Below are 22820 nucleotides of genomic sequence, written 5' to 3'. Positions count from 1 at the left end.
CTTCCTGAATGATATCTTTGACATCCTCCCACAACTCATCTGGTCTTCGCTCGTTAGTGTTCAAGGCCTCAAACCTGTTCCTGAGATGATTCTTAAATTCAGGTGGTATGAAATCGAAGTCATATTTTGGCTCCTGTGGATTTGGTTTAAGTTTCCTCAGCTTCAGCTTGAATTTGTATATATACATAAAATTTGCCATTTTAAATATGTAGTTGTGTAGTACTTAGTATATTAATAATGTACAACCTTCAGCATTGTTTGCTCCATCTTAAGTATATTTAAAATCATAGATTTAAAATTTTATTCATACTTAAGTCCTTAAAGTATGTGTATATGTAGAGTTTGAGTTGAAGACCTAGTTTTATTGTATCAGTCTTGTACTTTTAAAAATTTTGGGCTTAAATATACCTTTGTCAATTAAGATTTGTTGTTGTTATTTGCTGTCAAGTCACTTGCCACTCAAAACAACCCTATGTCTAGTAGCCTTGAAACCTGCTCTATCCTGTGCCAACCTTATTGTCTCTGACATACCTACCTTCATTAACCCAGTCACTGAATGAATCCATCTCATCAATGGTCTTCCTCTCTTTCATTCCCTCCCTTTTCAACCATTTTAAGATTAGTGAAAAAGAAAGCCAAACGAAAAACTTTTTACCAAAAGATAAGGCTAATAATATAAGAAAACAAAATTAAGAATCAGTCTCTGAAAATAGAAACTATTTGAAACATTAATCCTATCTTATCTATCATCTATCATCTCTCCATCCATCCATCCATCTCTCATCTATCTCCTTGCTTTTACGTTGGAACCAACTCATGGCTGATCTTCCATTAAGTTTCCAAGTTTGTAAATTGCTGGTGGATTTGAATGCCCAGAATAGAGTGTTCTCTGTTTCTCTTTCTTTTTATGTGTATATACACCCCCACGTATACATTACAATTCTGCCATAAAACCCCACATTAATTTATACTTCTGTCCCCTGGCTTTCATATATAATTTTTTTATGTATGAATTTTGCTCACTTGTCTACTTTTTTTTTTTAATTGCTTTTCTACTGATAAGGCAAACCTTAACTAGCAGGGCTATATCTTGTTGGTCTATGTTTTCCCATGTAGAGTGTATGATGTAATGAAATTATAATCTATGTATTTTCTAGATGTTCATTGTCTCTAGCCTGTTTTCTTGTCTTTTGGCCATTCTCTGGATACTTAATAGCACTGGATTTTACAGATGGGAAGTCTATGTAGTCTTATTTTCCTATCCTCTCTTCTTTGAGGTGTCCTTCATCTAATCTAATGTATTGACAGCATCTTTCTAGATTGTCCACTATTATTTGGCCAGATTCCATTGGTTTTGTGCCCTTTTAGTCCATGTCTAAATATTCTTAAAAAATATATTGGTCAAAGATCAACTTTTTTTTTTTTTTAAAGATCAACTTTTGTAACATGTTGGAACAGTTCTGTAACATGTTGGGCCAGTTCTGTAATATATTGAGCTAGTTCTTAATAACCTCAGAACTTCTAACCTCTGGTCCCATTCCTGTTTCTAACCGTACTCTCTCTGCCTGTTGCATGTTCCTGTTCTCCAGTTACATCTTAAAAACAAACAAAAATGGTTTAGTGAAAATGCCACCTTTTCTATTACCCATCCCTTTGGGTGCCTGACTGATCAGGCAGAACCTGCCCTTTTCTTATTTCCTCTGTGCTCCACAGCCTTTTCTCAGTCAGCAGTGATAACTTCTACCAAGCTGTACCACTAAAGACTGTTTGCATATCACTCTCCTTTGCTTGACTCAGTTTCACAAAGATCCAGAAGTGTTCATTTTCGTGTGGTTAAGATCAAACACAATCCTATGTACATGATCGACAGCCTTGATAATCTTTAGAGTTACTCAGTTTGTTTAAGAGTATGAAAGTCTGAAAGAAAGATGAAATGTAAAGAAATATAGTTAGATAAAAAGTTTGTATGTACCAGTAGGTACATACTGGTACTGAAGTAATTTATTATGATATATCAGACATATATGAAGGATTCTAGATGAAAGACTGTCTGAAAAATGAGATTTTGTTTTTCTACAAAAAACATCTCAGATATATGTGGGGCTAGATAAGATTATTTCTGTTTTAATGTTCCCAGAATTCATTAGAGAACCTTCTATGTTTACAGTTTGCTGGCTAGACATTTATTCTATTCCAAGTAATACTTGGCATAGTCATGGAAAAAAGGTTTGGCTTTGGATAAACAGTGTAAATAAAGTGATAGAGCACTGACACTTTCCAGTGTGATGGTTACTGACCCACTATTGCTCTTTTGTTCAGACGCATCATTACTCTGATGGTGCTTATCAACTTAAGAACATAATGAATCTCGAGGAACTAAAAAATTTCTGAAGCCAGGATTAGTATTTTTTGATGTGTTTTTCAAGTGTTGAGGTTTACCTCAACACATTCTTAGTATAACATTTGTATATTAATAGTTGAGCTTTGCAAATCATGTACATTTTCAATTTCTTGTTTAAATACAGACGTGACACACTTTTAGTAACTCTCTGTCAATTTCAAATTAAACTGTGATTTTTGTTTTTCAGTGTTGAAAATGAGTCCATGAGTCCAAGTCAGAAAAAGGAGAATGTGCATTCACCAGAAGGGGTAAAGGTATAGTTATCAATTAATATTATTTTGTGTCAAGCATATATTTTTCTTAATTTCTGCTCCTTCTTCCTATTTTAGATTTTTAAAAAAATTTCAGTTTGCGTTTAAAAAAAGAGCATCTTAGCAAAGTCAGTGCAGCTCAGTTGGTCATCATTTCCTCACGGGAGCAGGGGAAGAAAGGAAAACAATAAGTGAATGGTGTTCGTACCCCAGATCTGTGGCTTTCAGCTAAAAGCATCTCATGTTTCTCTGTTTTCTAATCCATGATTTGGGCCATGTAACTTTCATAATGTATTTCACTTGGAAAGACTTTTGATTTATAGTATGTTGTCTGACGTTGCTGCTGACAACTAATAGTGCTTTGTAGGGAGTGAGGAGTGGGAGTTAATACATGTTCTTACACGTCAGTGCTATGCCATGGAATATTTGGTCACTTCACCTGTGAACTGTCTTCCTTTGCTTTGACAGGCCAAGCATGGAAAGTGCCTGAGCTACCTTCCACGTAGCCTTTCTTAGGAGTGGTTCAAAATGCTGTTAACTCATGAAATTTTGTATCATTTCTTCATCCTTAAAGATCTTCTAAAAACTGGCTTTTTTATGTGTCTTTTGGTGATAGAAGGCCAGATATATGGTCATCTTTTGGCGCTTGTCTTGCATTTACTAGATTTGATCTTAGTTACATAATTTTTGGAAATCAGCCAAGGAAAATGCTTTCACTTTCCAGGATTTCTGAGTACATTACCTTGTTTAGTGGAAGAACCAGAAAATCTCATTTATTCATGACCTAAGTGGACTTTTTTTAACAGAAAATATATTGAAAACTATGTAAAGATCAAGTGCATTAGATTATGATAAAGGTAACATTTTTATTCTTTATTATTACCCATCTCTCCATAGTGAACAAGACAAATATTTCTTGAAAGTGTGTGTGGGGTGGGGGGAATAAGAGTTATCATTCCTTCTCTTAACTTTTTTCTCTTTCTCTGTTCTTGTATCTAGCTGCTAAGTCCTGGTCATGTCTTATGGCATTCACCACTAAGTCCTCTATTACAGCATAGTGTTAGCTACTCTCTGGACAAGCTGTATGTAAGCCTCTGCATGGGCTCTATGGCTTTCTTGCCATTTGCTTTCCTTTTCTGAGCCTCTTCTGCAGTCTCTTTGCTAATATCAGCTCTCCTTCTATCTTTGTACATATTTATTTGTAATGTAAAGCAAAATCATTTTATACTGTCATTTTAGTAGCATTTTGTTCATAAGAAATCAGCATGTGTGATCTGTCCTGGAGTTTGAGTCAAATATTTTGTTTTTATACTTGGAGACAATGAATCTCAAAAAGATTGTCACTTGACTAAACTCACCCTGCTAATGAAAGAAGTCAAGAGAATTCATTTCAGTTCTGTAACCATGGTGCTTGCTATCTATGTATGTGAGTTATAAATCATATTAATACATTGAATTTATTGAAATAATTCTATTACAAAGCTAGAAGATCTGTGGCCATAAGTCTGCTTTCATAAATGAGTCATGAACTAAATGGTTAGCACAGGAATCCAGAATTAAGGTTGCATAGAGAAGTGTACTCGGGGTGGGGGTGGGGGGAAGGGATGTGGGAATTGTATACTAATGAAGGAATTTTTTTCTTTTTTTTCTTTTTTCTCTCTTCGGAGGGGGAAGCGAGCTGGTGGGGAGTGGTGGGAAGGGAGAAAATTGTGGCAATGAATGAATGGAAATCCAAAACCTCTGTAAAAAAAATAAATAAAAAATGAAAAAAAATGAGCATTGGTCTGGATCATAGGCTATAGAAGTGCCTGCCGACTTAGACCTAATGAAACTGGTAATCATTAAACTTATCTTAGTAGTTCGGCATCTCCTTTATATAAAATTTAACCTTGGTCTCATTTTAGAATTGTTGCCTGTAACTGATAAGGGATGCCTTTACACAATCAGTGGTTGTCAGCCCCTAGCTTAACGCTGAATAAATCGAGGCGGATATTGATGAATGGGCTCTCCCAACCACAATAAAAGAATTTCTTTCACATAATCATCACTTCCAAACCCTAGGTCTAAGAAGGTGCCTTGCTGCCTGTGATTCCCCTGATCAGAAAGAGTTACCAAAAAGAAACTAAAATATGCTGAACAGAGAACAGATAAATGGTTAGGTAACAATGAGCTACATTTCAAAAATAAGCTTACAAAAATAGTTAAAAAACAAAAACCTGAATATTCAGGCTGGACTGCACGAGATTCTGTTATTGGACTTGGTTCACATTCAGAAGTCAAATGTTGCCTTCTGTTTTCAGAAGGTTGGCGACCTTCAGTGCCTGAAGCTGACAGTGCTTGGTCACCTGAATTGTTTTCACAAAAAGTCATCTGAACTTTTAAAAATCATCCCTATATGACTAACTGAGTCTTCCATAGATAGAAGAATACAGTGTTGGTATTATGGCCAACCAAACTTCTATCAACTGCTGGTCTTTGAAAAAGAAATAAAATAATACTTACTGAGTAAAAAAAAAAAAAAGGATGCCTTTATTAAAGATGCCTCTAATGGTGTTTCCAGTTTTGTAGGAAACTGTGACTGTTCCTTTTGTACATACTTGTATCAACTTATTATTTCTTAGATTTTTAATCTTCCCATGAATAAGTTACTGCATAGTAACACTATTTTTTTTCTTGTTGCGACTACTTACTAATAGACAAATGGAAATTGAAGAATCTTAGTTCACCCATATAATTGCATAGAAGAAAAAGGATCCCTGTGCCTGTATTGAGGATCCCTATTGGTGTAGTGGTTCAAGTTCTTGGTTATTAACCAGAAGGTCAGTGGTTAAGCCCACCGACTGGTCTATGGGAGAAAGGTGTGGCAGTTTACTTAAAGCCTTGGAAACCCTTTAGGCTTGTGAATGATTGAATTAAAAACTGGTAATGATTCATAAACTTCCATTCAAATAAAAATATTACAGAAAACAAAACTACACTACAAAAAACAACAATGACAAAAAACACCACCAAAAAACAAACCCAGAAAACTACACACCTGATTGGCCAATGCTCCTCTGTCCTGTACAGTGACTATAAGTTAGAATTAACTTAGTGATGATAGATTTAATTTATGGAATATCAACACATTTGAGAATATTTCTCACTTGTCAAGCTTACTAGTCTCAGCCCATTAACTTAGAAGATAGTTAATAATTGAAAGAGATCCGTGTTTCTTTTCATTCCAAAAGAGATGTTCCAACAGAATGTGAAAGTTATTGAGCGATATAATATCACAAGTAAAATTTTGATGACAATTATTTTATTTTTAAAAAAAGTAATCACAGCAGTACAACAGAAAACTGACAGAAATTCAAGCTGGATTCAGAAGAGGCCATGACGTTAAGGGATATCATTGCTAATGTCAGATGGCTCTTGATTGAAAGCACAGAATATCAGGAAGATGTTTGTGTTTTGTTGACTAATCAGCAGTGTTTATGTGGAGCATCACAAAATATGGGTAACACTGAGACTGAGAATTGTAGAACACTTAACTGTGCTCATGCAAAACCTATACATAAATCAGGAAACAGTTGTCTACACAGAACATGGGAACATTGTTGTTGTTGTTATGTGCCGTTGAGTCGCTTGCAACTCATAGCGACCCTATGTACAACAGCCCTAAACCCTGCTCTATCCTGTGCCAGTCTCACTGCCTCCGACACACCCATCCTGATTACCCCAGTGACTGGGGTAATTTTGACAAATGGAAATTGAAGAATCAATCCACCTCATAGAGGGCCTTCCCCTCCTGTGCCGTCCCTCCACCCTCCCAGGCATGATGTCCCTCTCCAAGAACCTCTCCCTCCTTACAACATGTCCAAAGTATGTCAGACGAAGTCTCAGAATCCTTGCCTCCAAGGAGTAGCCTGGTTTAACCCTCTCCAGGATGAATCTGTTTGTTTTCTTGGCAGTCCATGATACATTCAATACTCTTCTCCAGCACCACAGCTCAAGGCATCAATTCTCCTTCTATCCTCTTTAGTCATTGTCCAACTCTCTGATGCATAACAAGTGATTGCAAAGACCATAGCCTGTATCAGATGCACCTTAGTCTCCAGAGTGACACCATTGCTCTTCAGTACTCTGGAGAGGTTCCTAACAGTGGACTTTCCAATCGCAATACATTTTTTGATTTCCTGGCTGTTGGTGCCAAGAGTGTTGACCGTGGAACCAAGCAGACTAAAGTTGTTAACAATCTCAGTCTCTTCACCATCCATCTCGATGCTGCCAATTGGTCCAGTGGTGAGAATCTTTGTCTTCTTGACATTGAGCTTAAATCCATAATGAAGGCTGCCGTCCTTGACCCTCTGCAGCAAGCATTTCAGGTCCTCCTCAGTTTCAGCAAGCAGGGTTGTGTCATCTGTATAACTCAGATTGTTAATAGATCTTCTACCAATCCTGACACCACACTTCTCCTCATAGAGCCCAGCCTCTCAGATAATCTGTTCTGCATGCAGGTTGAAAAGGTATGGAGATAGGACACATCCCTGGCATACGCCTTTCCCAATTTTGAACCATGCAGTGTTTCCTTGCTCTGTTCTGACGACTGCCTCTTAGTCCAAGTATAGGTTTCGCATTAGAACGATTAAGTGTTCTGGGATTCCCATTCTTCTCAGAGTCAGCCACAGTTTGTTATGATCCACACAGTCTAACACCTTTGCATAATCAATGAAACACAGATAGACATTTTTCTGGTATTCTCTGCTTTCAGCTAAGATCCATCTAACTAACATCAGCTACAATATCCCTAGTACCACGACCCCTTCTAAACATTGATTTCACACGCAAGCAAGGGAACATTACATGGTTTTAAAAAGGAAACATGTGCATCAGGGTTGTATCCTTTCTGCATATCTATTCAGTCTGTATTCTGAGTAGACAAATCAAGAAGCAAGACTATATGAAGAAGAATGAGACTTCAGAGCTGGAGTAAGACTCATTAATGACCTGCGTTATATGGATAACCCAGCCTCACTTGCAGAAAGTAAGGATATGAAGCACTTGCTGCAGAGATCAAAGACTACAGCTTCCAATATGGATCACATCTCGACAACAAGGAAACAAAAACCTTCACCGTTTGAGTGATAGCATAATCTTGGATGGAGAAAAATTTGACGTTTTCACCAACTTCTTTTTACTTTAATCTGCAGTCACCAATCATGGTTAACAGTAGGAAAGGTGGCGGGGGGAAAGGACAGTTTACATTGGGAAAATCTGCTGTCAAAGACCAAAGTACTAAAGAACAAGCCCATCAGTTTAAAAACTAAGGTGTGCCATAGTGTTTTCCTGTCCATCTTAAAGGTGGACAGTGAATAAGGATGAGAAGAAGAAGAATCAGTGTTTTTGGCTGTGGTTTTAGAGACTGAATATCTGACAGGTCTCCAGAAGAGCTGTCTTGGAGAGAATTACACTCAAGATGCTTCTTAGAGGAATGGATAATAAATCGGATACTTTGGACATCTTTTCAGAAGGGCCAGCTGTTAGAAAAAGACATCCTGTTGGTAAAGGGGGTGGCTCAGTGAAAATAAGGAAGACCCACAACAAGGTGGATTGATAGAGAAACCATAACATTGGGCTTGAGTGTATCCGAGATTGTGAGGATGAGACAAGATAGGGCAAGATTCTGGCCTGTTGTTTATAGGGTCGCTGTGAATAGTAGTTGACTTTATGGGATCTAACAATAACATACTGAAGATAGGAAGCTCTGGCATCATAATCCACAGATAATTGCACTGCTAACCCAGAAGACCTGCCACGCTGTCTGTCCACATCCACCAGCTTGTTTTTTGGGAGAAGACTGGTAATCTTCTGTTTGATATACCACCTTGGAAACCCAGTAGAGGGTAAGCTGTGAATTGGTTCTGACTTGACAGGAATTATTTTGAGTTCGATCTTGACAGTAAGGAGACCTGGTTGTATAGTAGATAAAGCATTGGCCTACCTACCAAAAAGGTTGTTGGTTCAAACCTACCAGTTACTCCATGGGAGAAAAATAAGGCAGTCTGCTTGCTTCTGTAAGGATTTACAACTTCATATATTCTATAGTGTCCTTTTGGGTCACTGTGAATCAGAACCCTGGACAAATGCAAATTAAGGTACAGCCATCCTGTTGGTGATAGGAATGAGTTACCTGGAGCTTTATAGTTAGCCACTACTCTCTACTGATGCTGCCATGGTGCTCCATGGAGAGCATTTTTAAAATTAAGTGTGATAATGGCAAGGGCAGTCTCTGGAACCTGGCAGATCTGGGCTTAAACATCCCAGCTGTGTAATGTGTAATTTTGTAACTCTGGGGAATTTACTTAACATCTCTGAGGCGTGGTTTACAAATTGTTAGTTGTTGTTAGGTGCCATTGCGTTGAGTATACTCATAGTGACCCTATAAAAGTAAATTCTGAACCCTGCTCTATTCTGTGTTGTCCTCACAGTCCCTGAGACACTTGAACCCATTGCTGCAGTCACTGTGTCTTTCTATCTGGATGAGGATCTTCCTCTCCTTTGGGCATGTTCTAAGAGAGGCTAGTTCTTAGGAGATGCACATCATGCTATATAATCCATGTTGTGTTGTGGACCACGGAGTTGGAACCGAGCCATTGCTTGGCCCTCTGGTGGGTTTTCAGAGGCAGTTTAGTCACACAGGAGAAGATTGCCCATCTTTCTCGCAGTTAGCTACTGGTGGATTTGAACCACATGCATTTTTTTTAATTGCAGCACAGTTTCTTTCTTCCTTTTTTTAGTTTATAAAATATGTATGCCACTTAAATGAAATTTTTTTTTTAAATTTTAAGAAAAGTTTACAGAGACTTTGGATTTCCATTCATTTACTTTCCTCCTTGCCCACCCCCTCCCCAGTTCGTTTTTCTCTTTGAAAAGTTAAAAAAAATTTCTTTCATTGTTATACAGTCCCCTCTGCCCCCGAGTCCACTCCACTGTGCAGCTTGAGGGAGAGAACTGTTCAGGTGGAATATATGATTGGGTATTATTGTCATGACAAGAGTCCAGAATGAAAGCAGCACAGTTCCTTACCAGTACACTATAGTGGAGTTATTTAATTCTCATTTCATAGGAATGTTTTAGGGTTATCTAAAGTAACATGTTAGCAGCATCATGCTGGATGGTAAAGAGATTCGAGATTGTTAATAGCTTTAGTTTGCTTGGCTCCACAAACAACACTCTTGGTGAATTGTATTGGAAAGGTCTGCTCTTAGGGACATCTCCAGAGTACTGATGAGCAACGATGTCATTCTGGAGACTAAGGTGTGCCTGTTCCAGGCCATGGTCTTTGCAGTTCTGTGTGTGCTATGCATCAGAAAGCTGCACAGTAATTAGGGGTTATAGAAGGAGAATTGATGCCTTTGAGCTTTGGTGCTGGAGAAGAGTATTGAATATACTGTGAACTGTTAAGCGAACAAACAGGTTCAGCCTGGAGAGGGTGAAACCAGGCTGCTCCTTGAATGCAAGGATTCTAAAGTTCTATCTGACATACTTTGGGCATGTTGCAAGGAGTGACCAGCCCTTGGAAAGGGACATTATGCTTAGGAGAGTGGAGGGACAGTGCAGGATAGGAAGACCCTTGATGAGATGGATTTACTCAGTGATTGGAGTAATGGGAGTAGGTGTGTTGGAGATGATGAGACTGGCTAAGGATAGGGCAGGGTTCAGAGCTGTTGTACATAGGGTCACTATGAGCCACAAGTGACTTGATGGCACATAATTATAAAAACAACAAAATAACATGTAAAGCACTGCACAGAGCTTGGCCTGGAGTTGGTACTCAGTGAAGTTATTGCCTTACTGCCATATAGACTTTTGCTAAAACCTAGAAATTACCATTTGCTTGGAAAACTCCCCCAACAAACCCATTGCTGTTCATCTGTTTCCTCTTCTAGAGCTCTTCCATTGGGTTTTTGAGGCTGTAAATCATAATAGAAGATGCCTGCTTCCTCTGTCTCCCTTAGAGTTGGTGGTAAATTTGAACCACTAACCTTTTGGTTACCAGGCCAACATATGTTGCACTGTAGCACTAGGACTTCTTTATTTTGGGACAGTAGTGTAGAAATTAACTACTGTGGACATCAATTTTGTAAAACTCACTGGACAGAAGAATTTTTGCCTCTTGAGAGATTGCATAAGTAGATGAGTCTATTGAGTTACCTCTAATGCAGTTTGCACTGTGTATCACTTATGATATCCAGTAGATCAGAGGAACTGACTGCCTGGACTTAGACCTCTCTCTATATCACTTATCAGTCTGGGACCTGGGTATTTTGGAATTCTTGCATATTGAATATATTGTTTGATTGATTGATATTGTGTGTGTGTGTGTGTGTGTGTGTATAGTTTGATTTGCAGCAGTTCATATTTGTGGGACCATAGAGTACCTTATCAAAATGGAAGCTGTGTATTGCAGGTCATGTCCCTACTCTAGATGGTTGTTCCTCTCTTGAGAAACATTGATACAATTTGTTTTCTTCGCATTGTCTCAACAGGTGTTAGGTATTAACATTTTAGCAGATAGGATGCTCTGAAAAACTTTTAGTCAGAAAGCATGTGTTATTCTGACTCATTATTTTCACTGTGTTTTTATCTTATCTTTTTTTTAAAAAAACCCAAACTCAAGATTTTGTTTTTCTTTCAATAAAACCAAAGAGAGCTGAGAGCTGGATCACCTAACTGCCTCCCTCCATCCCCCCCCATCTCTGTCTCTCTGTCTGTCTCCCTCTTTGTCTCTGTCTCTGTCTCTGTCTCTGTCTCTGCCTCTCTCTGTCTCTGTCTCTCTCCGTCTGTCTGCCTCTGTCTGTCTCTCCGTCTCTGTCTCTTTGTCTCTGTCTGCCTCTGTCTCTCTGTCTCATCTCTTTGTCTCTGTCTTTGTCTCTCTGTCTCTGCCTATCTCTGCCTATCACTGTCTCTGTCTTTGTCTGTCTCTGTCTCTCTGTCTCTCTGTTTCTCTCTTTCATATCTCCTCCTAGTTCAAAAGGTTTTCGTTTCCTTTTGTTGTGTACCATTGAGTCGTAACAGTCCCATAGTTGTTTTTCAGAGATACTTAAGAGATTGTCCATCCTTCACCCACAGAGCGGCTGATGGACTAGAACCTCCTGCCTTCGTGTTGCAGCACAGATTGACTGCCACAAGGCCACTAGAGCCCGCTTTTCATCTAATAGCCAGAATTTTCTAGATTTATAGTTGGGCTGAATGCACTCAAATCTCAACACAATTTTTGTCATTTTTTTTTTTACTTCATCCAGAACATCAGCTTAGTCTGTCCATCTCATCCACTCTGCCTCCTGTCATAGTGCCTCTTTCCTTGAGCGAACAGAGAGTCCTTGCCGTTCTTGGGCTGTATCATTTTGTGGGGTTGATGTTTCTCAGCAGATTTCGGGAACATTCAGGATGTTTGCACGTGCATGGTCAGCATGAATAGCTCTACATTGTGTTTTCATTCTCTTACTTGTACACAGGTTCTGGTTGATTTTAGTCTGCGTCTTAGTTGAAATATGATCTAGCCCATTTGTGTTTCCTCACTCAACATTTCGTCTTAAAATTTGGATTGATTAAGCCTATTCTTTTTTTTTTAAATTTATACTAATTTATTTACAAAATTCAAACACATTGTTTTTCAGACCAAATTCTTCCAGTTTCCCTCACCCTCACACCCGTTAAATTGTACAATCCATGATTAATCCCTCCAATGCTGCACATGGTCATCCTTCTGCTCCTGCTCCCCCCCTTTGGATCTTCATACTCATTCTATAATAATGGTTGTATACACTGTTTGTCCTTGTGGGACTGAGTTAGTTCACTAAGTATTATGCAGTAGAGTCTATTCTTTGACAGATGCTTCCACGTGGAAGCCACTGGACATGAGATTTGGCATATTCAAATTGTATTTATCTTTCTATATTTTCTGTCCCAGTAAAATGTACCACCTACCCATATAGGACAGTTGGTAACATAATTTTGTCTTCTTCCCCATTCTGATCATTCTAAGACCTTTCAACAACTTTTCTTTCCATCCAAACTCACTGTTGCTAATGAGACCCATTTAGTCCAGAAGTAGAGAGAGGAGAGGCTAGAGACAGAGAAAGACATCATGATAGATGACTCTCATGGGTTAAAAGTATAACTAAGTACTTTCAATGCACTGCTTTTAATGACATTCCTTTATCAACATGGAGATGAAAACAAATGAAAGTATAACCACAGATAAAAATTTTATTCCACTCTGTTATTGTTGAGTACCACTGAATAGGAACCAACTCGTTGCTGACTCTCCAGCAAGTTTTCAGAGGCAATAAATTGCACAAGGGGAGATTATTTAACTTGATCTTGCAGAACAATTGAAAGATATGAATTGCATGCCTTAGAGTTGACAGCACAACCTCTTAACATTCAGCCTCTAGCACTCCATTGATTCCATCATAGATAATTTTTTTAAGTGTCAGGACCCAGCCACAGGTGAAGGCACAGGTATCCCTGAGCAGCAACCATAGAGACCTGGAGAGGGAATGGCCCCTGAGGTGGCATTTCTGGAAAATTCCGAGCTTCCCTCAGATATTCTATTGGCTCAGAGGCAAGTGTCCCTTCCCATCCAGCAGCAGGAGAAGACACATGTGCACTAAGAGCAGAGACTATGAAGACGGGAAGAAGGAAGGATCCTAGGTAGAATTCCTGGGATGCTCCCAGCTCTCCTCAGAGGCTTTGCATGCTCAAGGGGGAAGCAGACTCCCTCAGCCCCCCCGTAATATCAAGGAAGCCGCAGGCAGCGTCAAATATTAAGAAAAAAACAAGTCTCCGCCTAAAAAAAGCAGAACAGATTGAGGATCCAGTGAATGAATACCACAGAGACAAGAAGGCAGAAGCAATATGCTGATGTGGCGTTACAAGAACTGGTTCTAAAGAAATTACAAATGTTGGAAGAAAGAATTGAAGCTACAAAAATGAAAAACAACAAGAAAGGAAAAAAAATCATCACAAGTCAGAGAGGATATAAACAACACAGTACTGGAAACAACAGGAAAGCACAGAAATGCAATCTAGGATATCAAGGCTGAATTCTCAACATGATGGAAGCACAAAGAAGCAGAATATAAAAGATGGTACAGAGAATGAGAGGGACAGGAGACAAGAACCTCAATGAAAACTTTATAAGAAGATAAAACAGAAGACAGAAAAAAAGATGAAGAAAACATTGGAATCATGAAGGTTGACATCATAAAACAACATTTGCATGCTTGAAAGGTCCAGGACAAGAAGGTAAAAAACAAAACAAAGCATGGAGAAAATTGTAGTAGAAGTACTAGAAGAAAATTTTCTAGGTATTATGAAAAACAAGAAAATACATTCTTCTAAGTGGTATAGTATTGGTCTATTTGCTGTACAGAGGTAACTTGTGGTTGCTGTGATGCTAAATACTGTGACACTGATGTGTCAAATGCAATAATGGTTACCTGTGGTGGAAAGTGTTTGGTGGAGTTCCCCTAATAAAACAAGCTTAGAAGCAGGAGTGGTATCCACTTCTGAAAGAGCTTGCCTCTGGAAACTCTATGAACTCTGAGAAATGATGAAAGTTATAAAAGTGGTCTTTTGTTCATAGGGTCACTATGAGATGTCTGTGACTCGACAGCACTTAACAACAACAACAGTGAGAGAATTCTGTTGGCCTAGTGGATAGAAAGTTATACTTCCAAGCCAAAGTTGGGTGATTTTAATTGTTTTTGGTCAAACATTCTTCTAAGTGGTATAGCACTGGTCTGCCCATTTGCAGAGGTAAACTCGTGGTTGCTGTGGTGCTAAATACTATGATACTGATGTGTTAAATGTCATAATGGTTACCCATGGTGGACAGTGTTTGGTGGAGCTCCCCAGTTAAAGCAAGCTTGGAAGCAGGAGTGGCATCCACTTCCAAAATAGCTTGCCTCCGGAAACACTATGAATTTGGAGAAACAATGAAAGTTATACATGTGTTCAGGTCTTTTTGTTCATAGGGTTGCTATGAGTCATCTACAGTTCTATGACACTTAACAACAACAAGAAGCTCATCAAACACCAAACAGACTAAAAGCTAAAAGGAAAATATCAAGAAATATCATTGTCAAATTCTCCAAAATCAAAGACAAAGCTAGACTACTAAAAGCAGAGTGAGAAAAATAAAGAGTTGCCTATAAAGGAGAAGCCAATTATATTAAGCTTTGGTGTCTTAGCAGAAACCAGGTGAGAAAGAAGGCAATGGAATGGTATACACAGAAGGCTGAAAGAAAACAATTGCCAGCCAAGGATACTGTACGTCATAAAATAGTCCATCAAATGCCAGGGAGAAATTAGGTCATTTGCAGAAAAACAGGAACTTAAGGAATTTGTGACAATAAGACCAACTCTACAAGAAATACTAAGGGAAGTCCTTCACACAGAGACAATAGAGGACCAAAGTAAGCAGCAACAACAAAAGGAATGCAGCAAAATAGTAATGATAAAACCTGGCCTATCAATGTTGTTTGTTGTTGTTGTTATGTGCCGTCGAGTCACCTGCGACTCATAGCGACCCTATGTACAACAGCCCTAAACTCCGCTCTGTCCTGTGCCAATCGCATTGTCTCTGACACTCCCATCCCAATTATCCCAGTCACTGAATCAGTCCACCTCATAGAGGGCCTTCCTCTCCTGCGCTGTCCCTCCACCCTCCCAAGCATGATGTCCTTCTCCAAGGACCTGTCTCTCCTCACAACATGTCCAAAGTATGTTAGACAGAGCCTCAGAATCCTTGCCTCCAAGGAGCCACCCGGTTTAACCCTTTCCAGGACAAATCTGTTTGTTTTCCTAACAGTCCATGGTATTCTCAGTACTCTTCTCCAGCACCACAACTCAAAGGCATCAATTCTCCTTCTATCCTCCTTGGTCATTGTCCAACTCTCTGATGCATAACAAGTGATTGCAAAGACCATGGCCTGTATCAGACGCACCTTAGTCTCCAGAGAGACACTATTGCTCTTCAGTACTTTGGAGAGGTCCCTAACAGCAGACTTTCCCATGGCAATGCGCCATTTAATTTCCTGGCTGCTGGTGCCAAGACTGTTGACTATGGAGCCAAGCAAACTAAAGCTGTGTACAATCTCAATCTCTTCACCATCCATCCTGATGCTGCCAATTGATCCAGTGGTGAGAATCTTTGTCTTCTTGACACTGAACCTCAATTCATATTGTAGACTGCAGTCCTTGACACTCTGCAGCAGGTGCTTCAGGTCCTCTTCAGTTTCAGCAAGCAGGGTTGTGTCATCTGCATAACGCAGATTGTTGATAAATCATCCACCAATCTTGACCCCACATTTCTCCTCATAGAGCCCCACCTCCCGGATAATATGTTCTGCGTATAGGTTGAAAGGGTATGGAGATAGAATGCATCCCTGGCGTAAGCCCTTCCAAATTTTGAACCATGCGGTGTTGCCCTGCTCTGTTCTGATGACTGCCTTTTGGTCCAAGTATAGGTTTCGCATTAGCACGATTAAATGTTCTCGGATTCCCATAGGAGTGGCATCCACTTCCTAATCCACATGCCTCTGGAAACTCTATGAACTTTAATAAATGTTGATAGTTGTAGAGGGCTTCAGGTCTTTTGTTCATAAGGTCGTTATGAGGTTTGTTTGAAGGCAATCAACAACAACAACAACTTGTCAGGGTAATTGAAACTAAAGTCTCACAAGATAAGCATAGAGGCTAGAATTTGGGACATGGATAGATAAGGAAGATCAGGAGTTGAAGATATGAGAATATTCAGAGAGGAAGAAAGGAACCTGAGAGTGAAGCTAGGGAAGAGATTTTTCAGGAAGGATTTGTCACATTGTGCAGATATATAGGACCAAGACAGGGGAGGAGGGGCGGGAGAAAGGCCTATTGAGGTAGAAAATAGAGTGGAGATCACTGTCAGAGGCATATTTCAGGAGAAAGCCAGAAGTTTAATGAGTGATTAAGAAAGAAGTGAGTGAGTTGATAATTGCATTTAAAATGTGATTGCAAGTGAAGAAGGAGGAGAAGGCTGCTGTTAGACAGATACTTTTGAATGCTGGAAGTTTGAGATATAATAAATGACCCATTGTAGTTCTTCAGAAGATACAAGCATTATGAAGGGGGCATGAGGGAATTGGGCTTGGAGGAGTCCTGCCCTCTTTGGCATTTGAAGGAAGTGGACACAGGGACTGAAACTGCTATGGGGGAGAACTGGACACTAAGACTTGAGAGAAGATTTCTTAAATACAAGCTAGGGTCTTTTGCTGAGGGAGGGAGCAGGACAGTAGAAGAGAGATCTGTCAAGGAGATAAGGCAAAGATTTGAAATAACTGCTAAGGAAAATGGGAGATGAGGTATCTGGCTGAGGATATAAATGTAAATTGTTGGAATCCTGGATCTGCATGTATGCATGTGTTTGTGGATTTTCAAGGCAGGACTTAACTCACATGTGTACAAAAGATTAAACTGGAGTTTTGATGTGAGGAGGAAGAGTTTTATTTTTGTCCACACTTGGCAACTTGATAGATGAAAATTTGTGATAGAGAGGCAGAGTAAAGAATGAAAACTGTAATGAAGCAGAAGAGCAGGTGTGGTTGGTACATGTGAGCACATGGAAGGACGAGAGGGTGTGAACACTGGGGAGAATGTCTGAAATTAAGATTCACATGTAAGTTGGTTATGGATTGTGACAAGGAGCAGAGTTAGCTAAAGAAGCTGGTGAAGTGGGAAGAGAGGTCATTTGGGTTGAGGACACTGAAGAACTGGGGAATCAGAAGGTTCTGAAGGGTTGTCATCATCATGAAGAATGAAGAGAAGTCTTGATGTAGAAAGGATAACCAGCCAAGTACTAGAGACAGTAAAGGGAGAGCCACCTCACCGTCCTTTATTTTTACCTTTACAGAATGGACAGCTCATCATACTTCTTGACTGTGTTCATTGTACAAGACACCGTATGGGTACAACATCTCTAGGTTTACCCTGGGCTGCTGAAGCTGGGGACAGGGTAAAGCCTATTAAAATGGAAAGAATTCTTATATACATAATGTATTGCTGAAACTGAGGAGGACCTGAAGTGCTTGCTGCAGAAGGTCAAGGACTGCAGTCTTCAATCTGGATTAAAGCTCAACATCAAGAAAACAAAGATTCTTACCAGTGGGCCAGTTGGCAGCATCAGTATGGATGGCAAGGAGACTGAGATAGTTAACAGTTTTAGTTTACTTGATTCCACAGTCAACACTCTTGGTAACAGCAGCCAGGAAATCAGGAGACGAATTGCATTGGGAAAGTCAGCTGTGAGGGACCTCTCAAGAGTACTGAAGAGCAATGATGTCGGGCTTGAGACTAAGGTGTGCCTGATCCAGGCTATAGTCTTTGTAATTACATGCTATGCATTAGAGAGTTGGACAGTGAATAAGGATGATAGAAAGAGAATTGATGCCTTTGAGCTGTGGTGCTGGAGAAGAGTGTTGAATATACCATGGACTGCTAGGAGAACAAACATGTTTGTCCTGGAGAGGGTGAACCCTGAATGCTCCTTGGAGTCAAAGATTCTGAAGGTTCGTCTGATAATACTTTGGGCATGTTGCAAGGAGGGCCTGGTCCTTGGAGAGGGACATCATGTTTGGGAGAGTGGAGGGACAGCACAGGAGAGGAAGACCCTTGATGAGGTGGATCGATTCTGTGAGTGGAGTGGTGGGAATGAGTGTGTCTGAGACGGTGAGGTTGGCACAGGACAGAATGGCGTTTAGAGATCTTGTACATAGGGTCGCTATGAGTCCCAAGCGACTCGATTGCACTTAACAACAACAACAACAACATTTAATTGCCTACTATTACAAGGTACATTTCTAGATACTGAATATACTACGGTGAATAAGAAAAAAACACCCTGTCCTTGTGGATTTTACTTTCCAGAGGAAGCTGTTAAGTGCTGTTGAGTCAATGCTAATTTATTGTGATTTCATGTATACAGATTGAAACCTTGCCAGTTCCTGTTGCTGCTATGCATAAGCCTTTTGTTGCAGTTACTCTGTCTCATGAGGATCTTTCTCTTCTTCTTTGACCTTCCATCACCTTTCTAATGTGATGTCTCCTTCCAAGGACTGACCGCTCCTGATAACATGCCCAGAGTACGTGCGAGGAAATCTCAGGATCTTTGCCTCTAAGGAGCGTCCTGGTTACACTTCCTCCAAGACAGATTTGTTCTTTTTGTGGTTGCTAGGACTTTCGGTACTCTTTGCCAACTCAATTCTTCTCCAGTCTTCCTTATTCCTTGTTCAGTTTTCACAAGCATATGAAGCAACATGAAAAAAAAAAGCACCACACCATGGTTTGAGTAAGCACACCTATTTTTGCTCTTTAGAGAGACCGACAGTGAGAGAAAGGTGTGTGTGAGAGAGAAATAGAGGCTGGGAGGATGATAGAGACAGAGAGACAGAGCTAGATATACTGACAAAGAAAAGTGAAGCATAGTAGTGAGATAGACAGTTTGAGAGTGACAGAGTAGAGGGAGTTGTTATTTAGATAGAGTGACCAAGAAAGATTTCAATTGGGAGGTGACATTTAAGTAAAGGTCTGAAGGAGGTGAAGTACTGAGTCATTCATATCTGTTTGAAGAAAGAACATTCTGAGCAGGGAAGAATAAAATGCAAATTTCCTGAGGTAGGCGTGTGCGTGACATATTTGAAGACCAGTGAGGAGGCTGGTCGTCCTCATCTTTATTGACCTCACAGTGGCATTTAGCATTTTCATTTCCCTCAGCTTCTGTAAATATTCTATCTTTTGTGTTTGGAATGAGTGTTCTGAAAAAGATGACCTGACTTGATGTTCGCTTCCTCTGTACTATGTCCTTATGCAAATGTATGTCTGGTTAAGAATAATGAGGAATGTTAAGTTATATACTATTGTGTTGTGGATCTACAAGGTCACTAGAAAGCCCAATATAGTTTAAATTAGTGCTTTTTCAATTGTTGTTATTGTTGTTGTGTGCTATGACTTGGAATCAACCCACAACTGACCCTGCAGCGAGTGTTCAAAGGCCCTAAACCATATTTCTTTTGTGGAACAGCTGGTGAATTTGAATTATCTGCCTTTGAGTTGGCAGCACAACTCTACCACGTAGCCACCATAGCTTTTTAAATTCGTTATTAAATTACCTTTAGTAGTTTCCCAAGGTGGTGGTTAAAATTCACATTCCTGGATACCATACCAGACCTACTGAGTCAGAACCTCAGAAGAGGTTCTTTTGTGATGTCTGTTGCTTAGAATTGGGAACCTGCTCAGTTGGCTTTGTCTTGGTCTAGATGAGTAGATAATTTCTGACCTAACCTGCCACGGTTAGCTTACTTTTCAGCAGGGGTGGGCCCAATCACTCTTTTGTAAACTTTTAACTCATCACTTGTATTTTTCTTTCCTTTCTTTTGCAGTTTGCATTTCCATTTTTTGAGATTGAAAATAAGCCAAGTGGGGAATATAGAAAGTGGATTGCATTTTCCATGCGACTTACAAAAATGCAAATTAAACAGTAGAAGACAAAGAGGAATTAGATATGAGAGTTCTTTAGTTTTTTCCTTCTCTTTTTAATATCAGTTGTAGTGGTAGAAGTGTGCTAGAAGGAGTTCTGGGTCTAGGCCAGCATTTAAGGGTTGAGGTATTGGTAATTTAACTAAGCCCCTGTCAATGACAGTTCCTCACCTATAAAATGAGTTTAGTTTTATTTTCTCAGTCTTCCTTGTAGTTTGGTGATACTCAAATGAGGTAATATGGGAATGAACTGTGTAAACTCTTAAATTTCCATCAATTCCATTCAAATGTAGATATTCTAAATTTCTATCCCTTTTTCTTGGATTGATAAAGTTGTTAATAATTAAGTTCTTAACTTAAAGTGGTACATTATAATTGTTACAGAGTTTCTATAGGGATCAGTTCCTTCATCTGGAAACCAGGGAGGCTAAGTGGTCATACTTAAAATTGTTGTTAAGTGCCACCGAGTCGTGGACAAGTCATAGCACCCACATGAACGGAAGACCCAAACAATTGTATAACTTTCATTGTCTCCAAGTTCATAGAGTTTCCGGAGGCAAGCTGTTTCAGAACTGGATGCCACTCCTGCTTCCAAGCTTGTTTTAATCAGGGAGCTCCACCAAACACTAACCACCATGGATAACCATTATCGCATTTGACACATCGGTATCACAGTGTTTAGCATCACAGCAACCACGAGTTACCTCTGTACAGTAAATGGACAGACCAGTGCTATACCACTTAGAAGAATGTTTGACCAAAAACAAAACCAGGCCTGAGAGCCACAGATTAAAATCATGCACCTTTGACTTGGTAGCATAACTTTCTATCCACCAGTCCCACAGAGCTCTCTCTATTTTGTTGATGTTGTCAACAACAACTTAAATAGACTTGTGTAAATGGTGGTCTCATGCATCTCTATGAACCGTTTTACTGGGAAGTCACCCAACCATCCCAGTGAAGAATCCACATGTATGTGTAGATATTTTTACATGTCAGTGCTTGCATGTTATTACATTAAAATTAAAAGTATATTATTTAAATCACCAAAATACTACTCCAGTAATCCAGATTTTTAGACAGAGAAAAGCATTTTACATTGGCTTAATCACCTCCTGTGGAGTTTGTCTCTCAATATGGCTTTTTTACTTCCTAAACAAGATGACTCCAGAAACTCAGACTCTGATAAATGTTGATAGTTGTAGAGGGGCTTCAGGGATTTTTTTTCATAGGATTGCTATTAGCCATGCTCGACTCGAAGGCAATCAACAAGTGTAGATGACTATGTGGAGGGGCAGGTCTGTGAAAGAGGTGCCCTGGCTTATCCACAAAAGAATTGGCTATCTCTATTTCCACAATGAGATTGGCCAGTCTCAACAATCTGCAAGAGGATTGGCTAGTCTCAACGATTGAAGACTCTCATAAATTGAAAAGCCCTTGTTGCAGAAAATAGGAATTCGTCCTGCAGCAGAAGAGATTCTTCGCCCAGCCAGAGAAGAGAGTCTTTCCCCTACCCATTTGTGATGGGAGTATCAGAGATAGCTGAACTGGAGAACTGGATGTGAGATGGGACTTTGGGGTGAAGGAAACCCAAGTTGGCAGGACTGATAACTTTGTTGGACAATTAGAGTCCTGAAACTTGAGGCTGAGGTTTCTGCACATTTGGGGATTTTTTACTGTATTTTGTTATTAATCTGAATTATAACCTTTAAACTCTTTCCTTATCGTTCTGTGTAGTCTGTGAGCAATCACATCAGGTTTTGGGCCTAGCCAATTAGTAAGGTTTGTGTATACTGCACTGAAACAGATGAGGGAGTGAATAATTTAAAAGCAGTGTATGATAGGGTCTTATGGTTATCACAAGAGTCCACATTAAGGTTGCATAGTGGAATGTACTTGGAGCGGTGGAAGGGGTGCGGGGGGATTGTGTACCAGGGAAGGAGTGTTTCTTTTACTTTTGAAAGAGAGGAGCGAACTGGGGGTGGGGAGAGGGATGGGTGGGGAGAGAAGTGCAGCAGTGAATGGAAATCCAAAATCTCTGCAAATGCTCACTAAAATTATTAAAAAAAAAGAAAATATATTAAAAAAAATACCCACAACTGCTGCTTTGTACACCAGTGTTCATAGCAGCATTATTTACCATCGCAAGAATGTGGAAATAGCTCAGTTGTCCAACCGCAAGGGAATGGGCTGAGAAATTATGGTGCATTCACACAATGGAATATTACGCAGCATGCAGGTGCAATAATTTTATAAATTACTACCTAATTGGGAAAGAATGGAGAGCATTATAATAAGGGAACTCAGTCCCATAAAGACAAAAATACTGTATAGGAAAGACAATTATTTTAGAAATAGATAACTAGTAAAACACGTGTGAGGCTGTAAGGGGGGAGTGTGGGAGCAGAAGGGTTAGGATGGGTGGAATAATTATAGGGTCACACAATTTAACGTGTGGAGTGAGGTATGGGTTAAGGAAATGGAAAAAATTGGTGTGGTAAACAATGTATACAAACTTTGTAAATAAACCAGTATAAAATAAAAATTGTATAAAATACAAGAATCCAAAGAAAGGTGACCCAGCTGAGTGTGGAAACTACAGAACA

General features: G+C 39.6%; 1 protein-coding gene across 1 annotated transcript in view; it reads left to right on the top strand.

Moving 5' to 3' along the window:
- LOC102855222 overlaps nt 1–22820 on the top strand; it is a 196698-nt gene that overhangs the window by 43237 nt on the left and 130641 nt on the right. The window contains exon 2 of the mRNA XM_006903124.1: nt 2589–2655. Coding sequence (XP_006903186.1) covers nt 2589–2655 — 67 coding nt within the window. The remainder of the gene's footprint in view (nt 1–2588; nt 2656–22820) is intronic.

This window comes from Elephantulus edwardii, unplaced genomic scaffold (genome assembly GCF_000299155.1).
Source record: "Elephantulus edwardii isolate Elephantulus edwardi_28Jun2011 unplaced genomic scaffold, EleEdw1.0 scaffold00513, whole genome shotgun sequence".
Lineage (NCBI taxonomy): Eukaryota > Metazoa > Chordata > Mammalia > Macroscelidea > Macroscelididae > Elephantulus > Elephantulus edwardii.
This window is presented reverse-complemented; position numbering and strand designations above follow the sequence as displayed.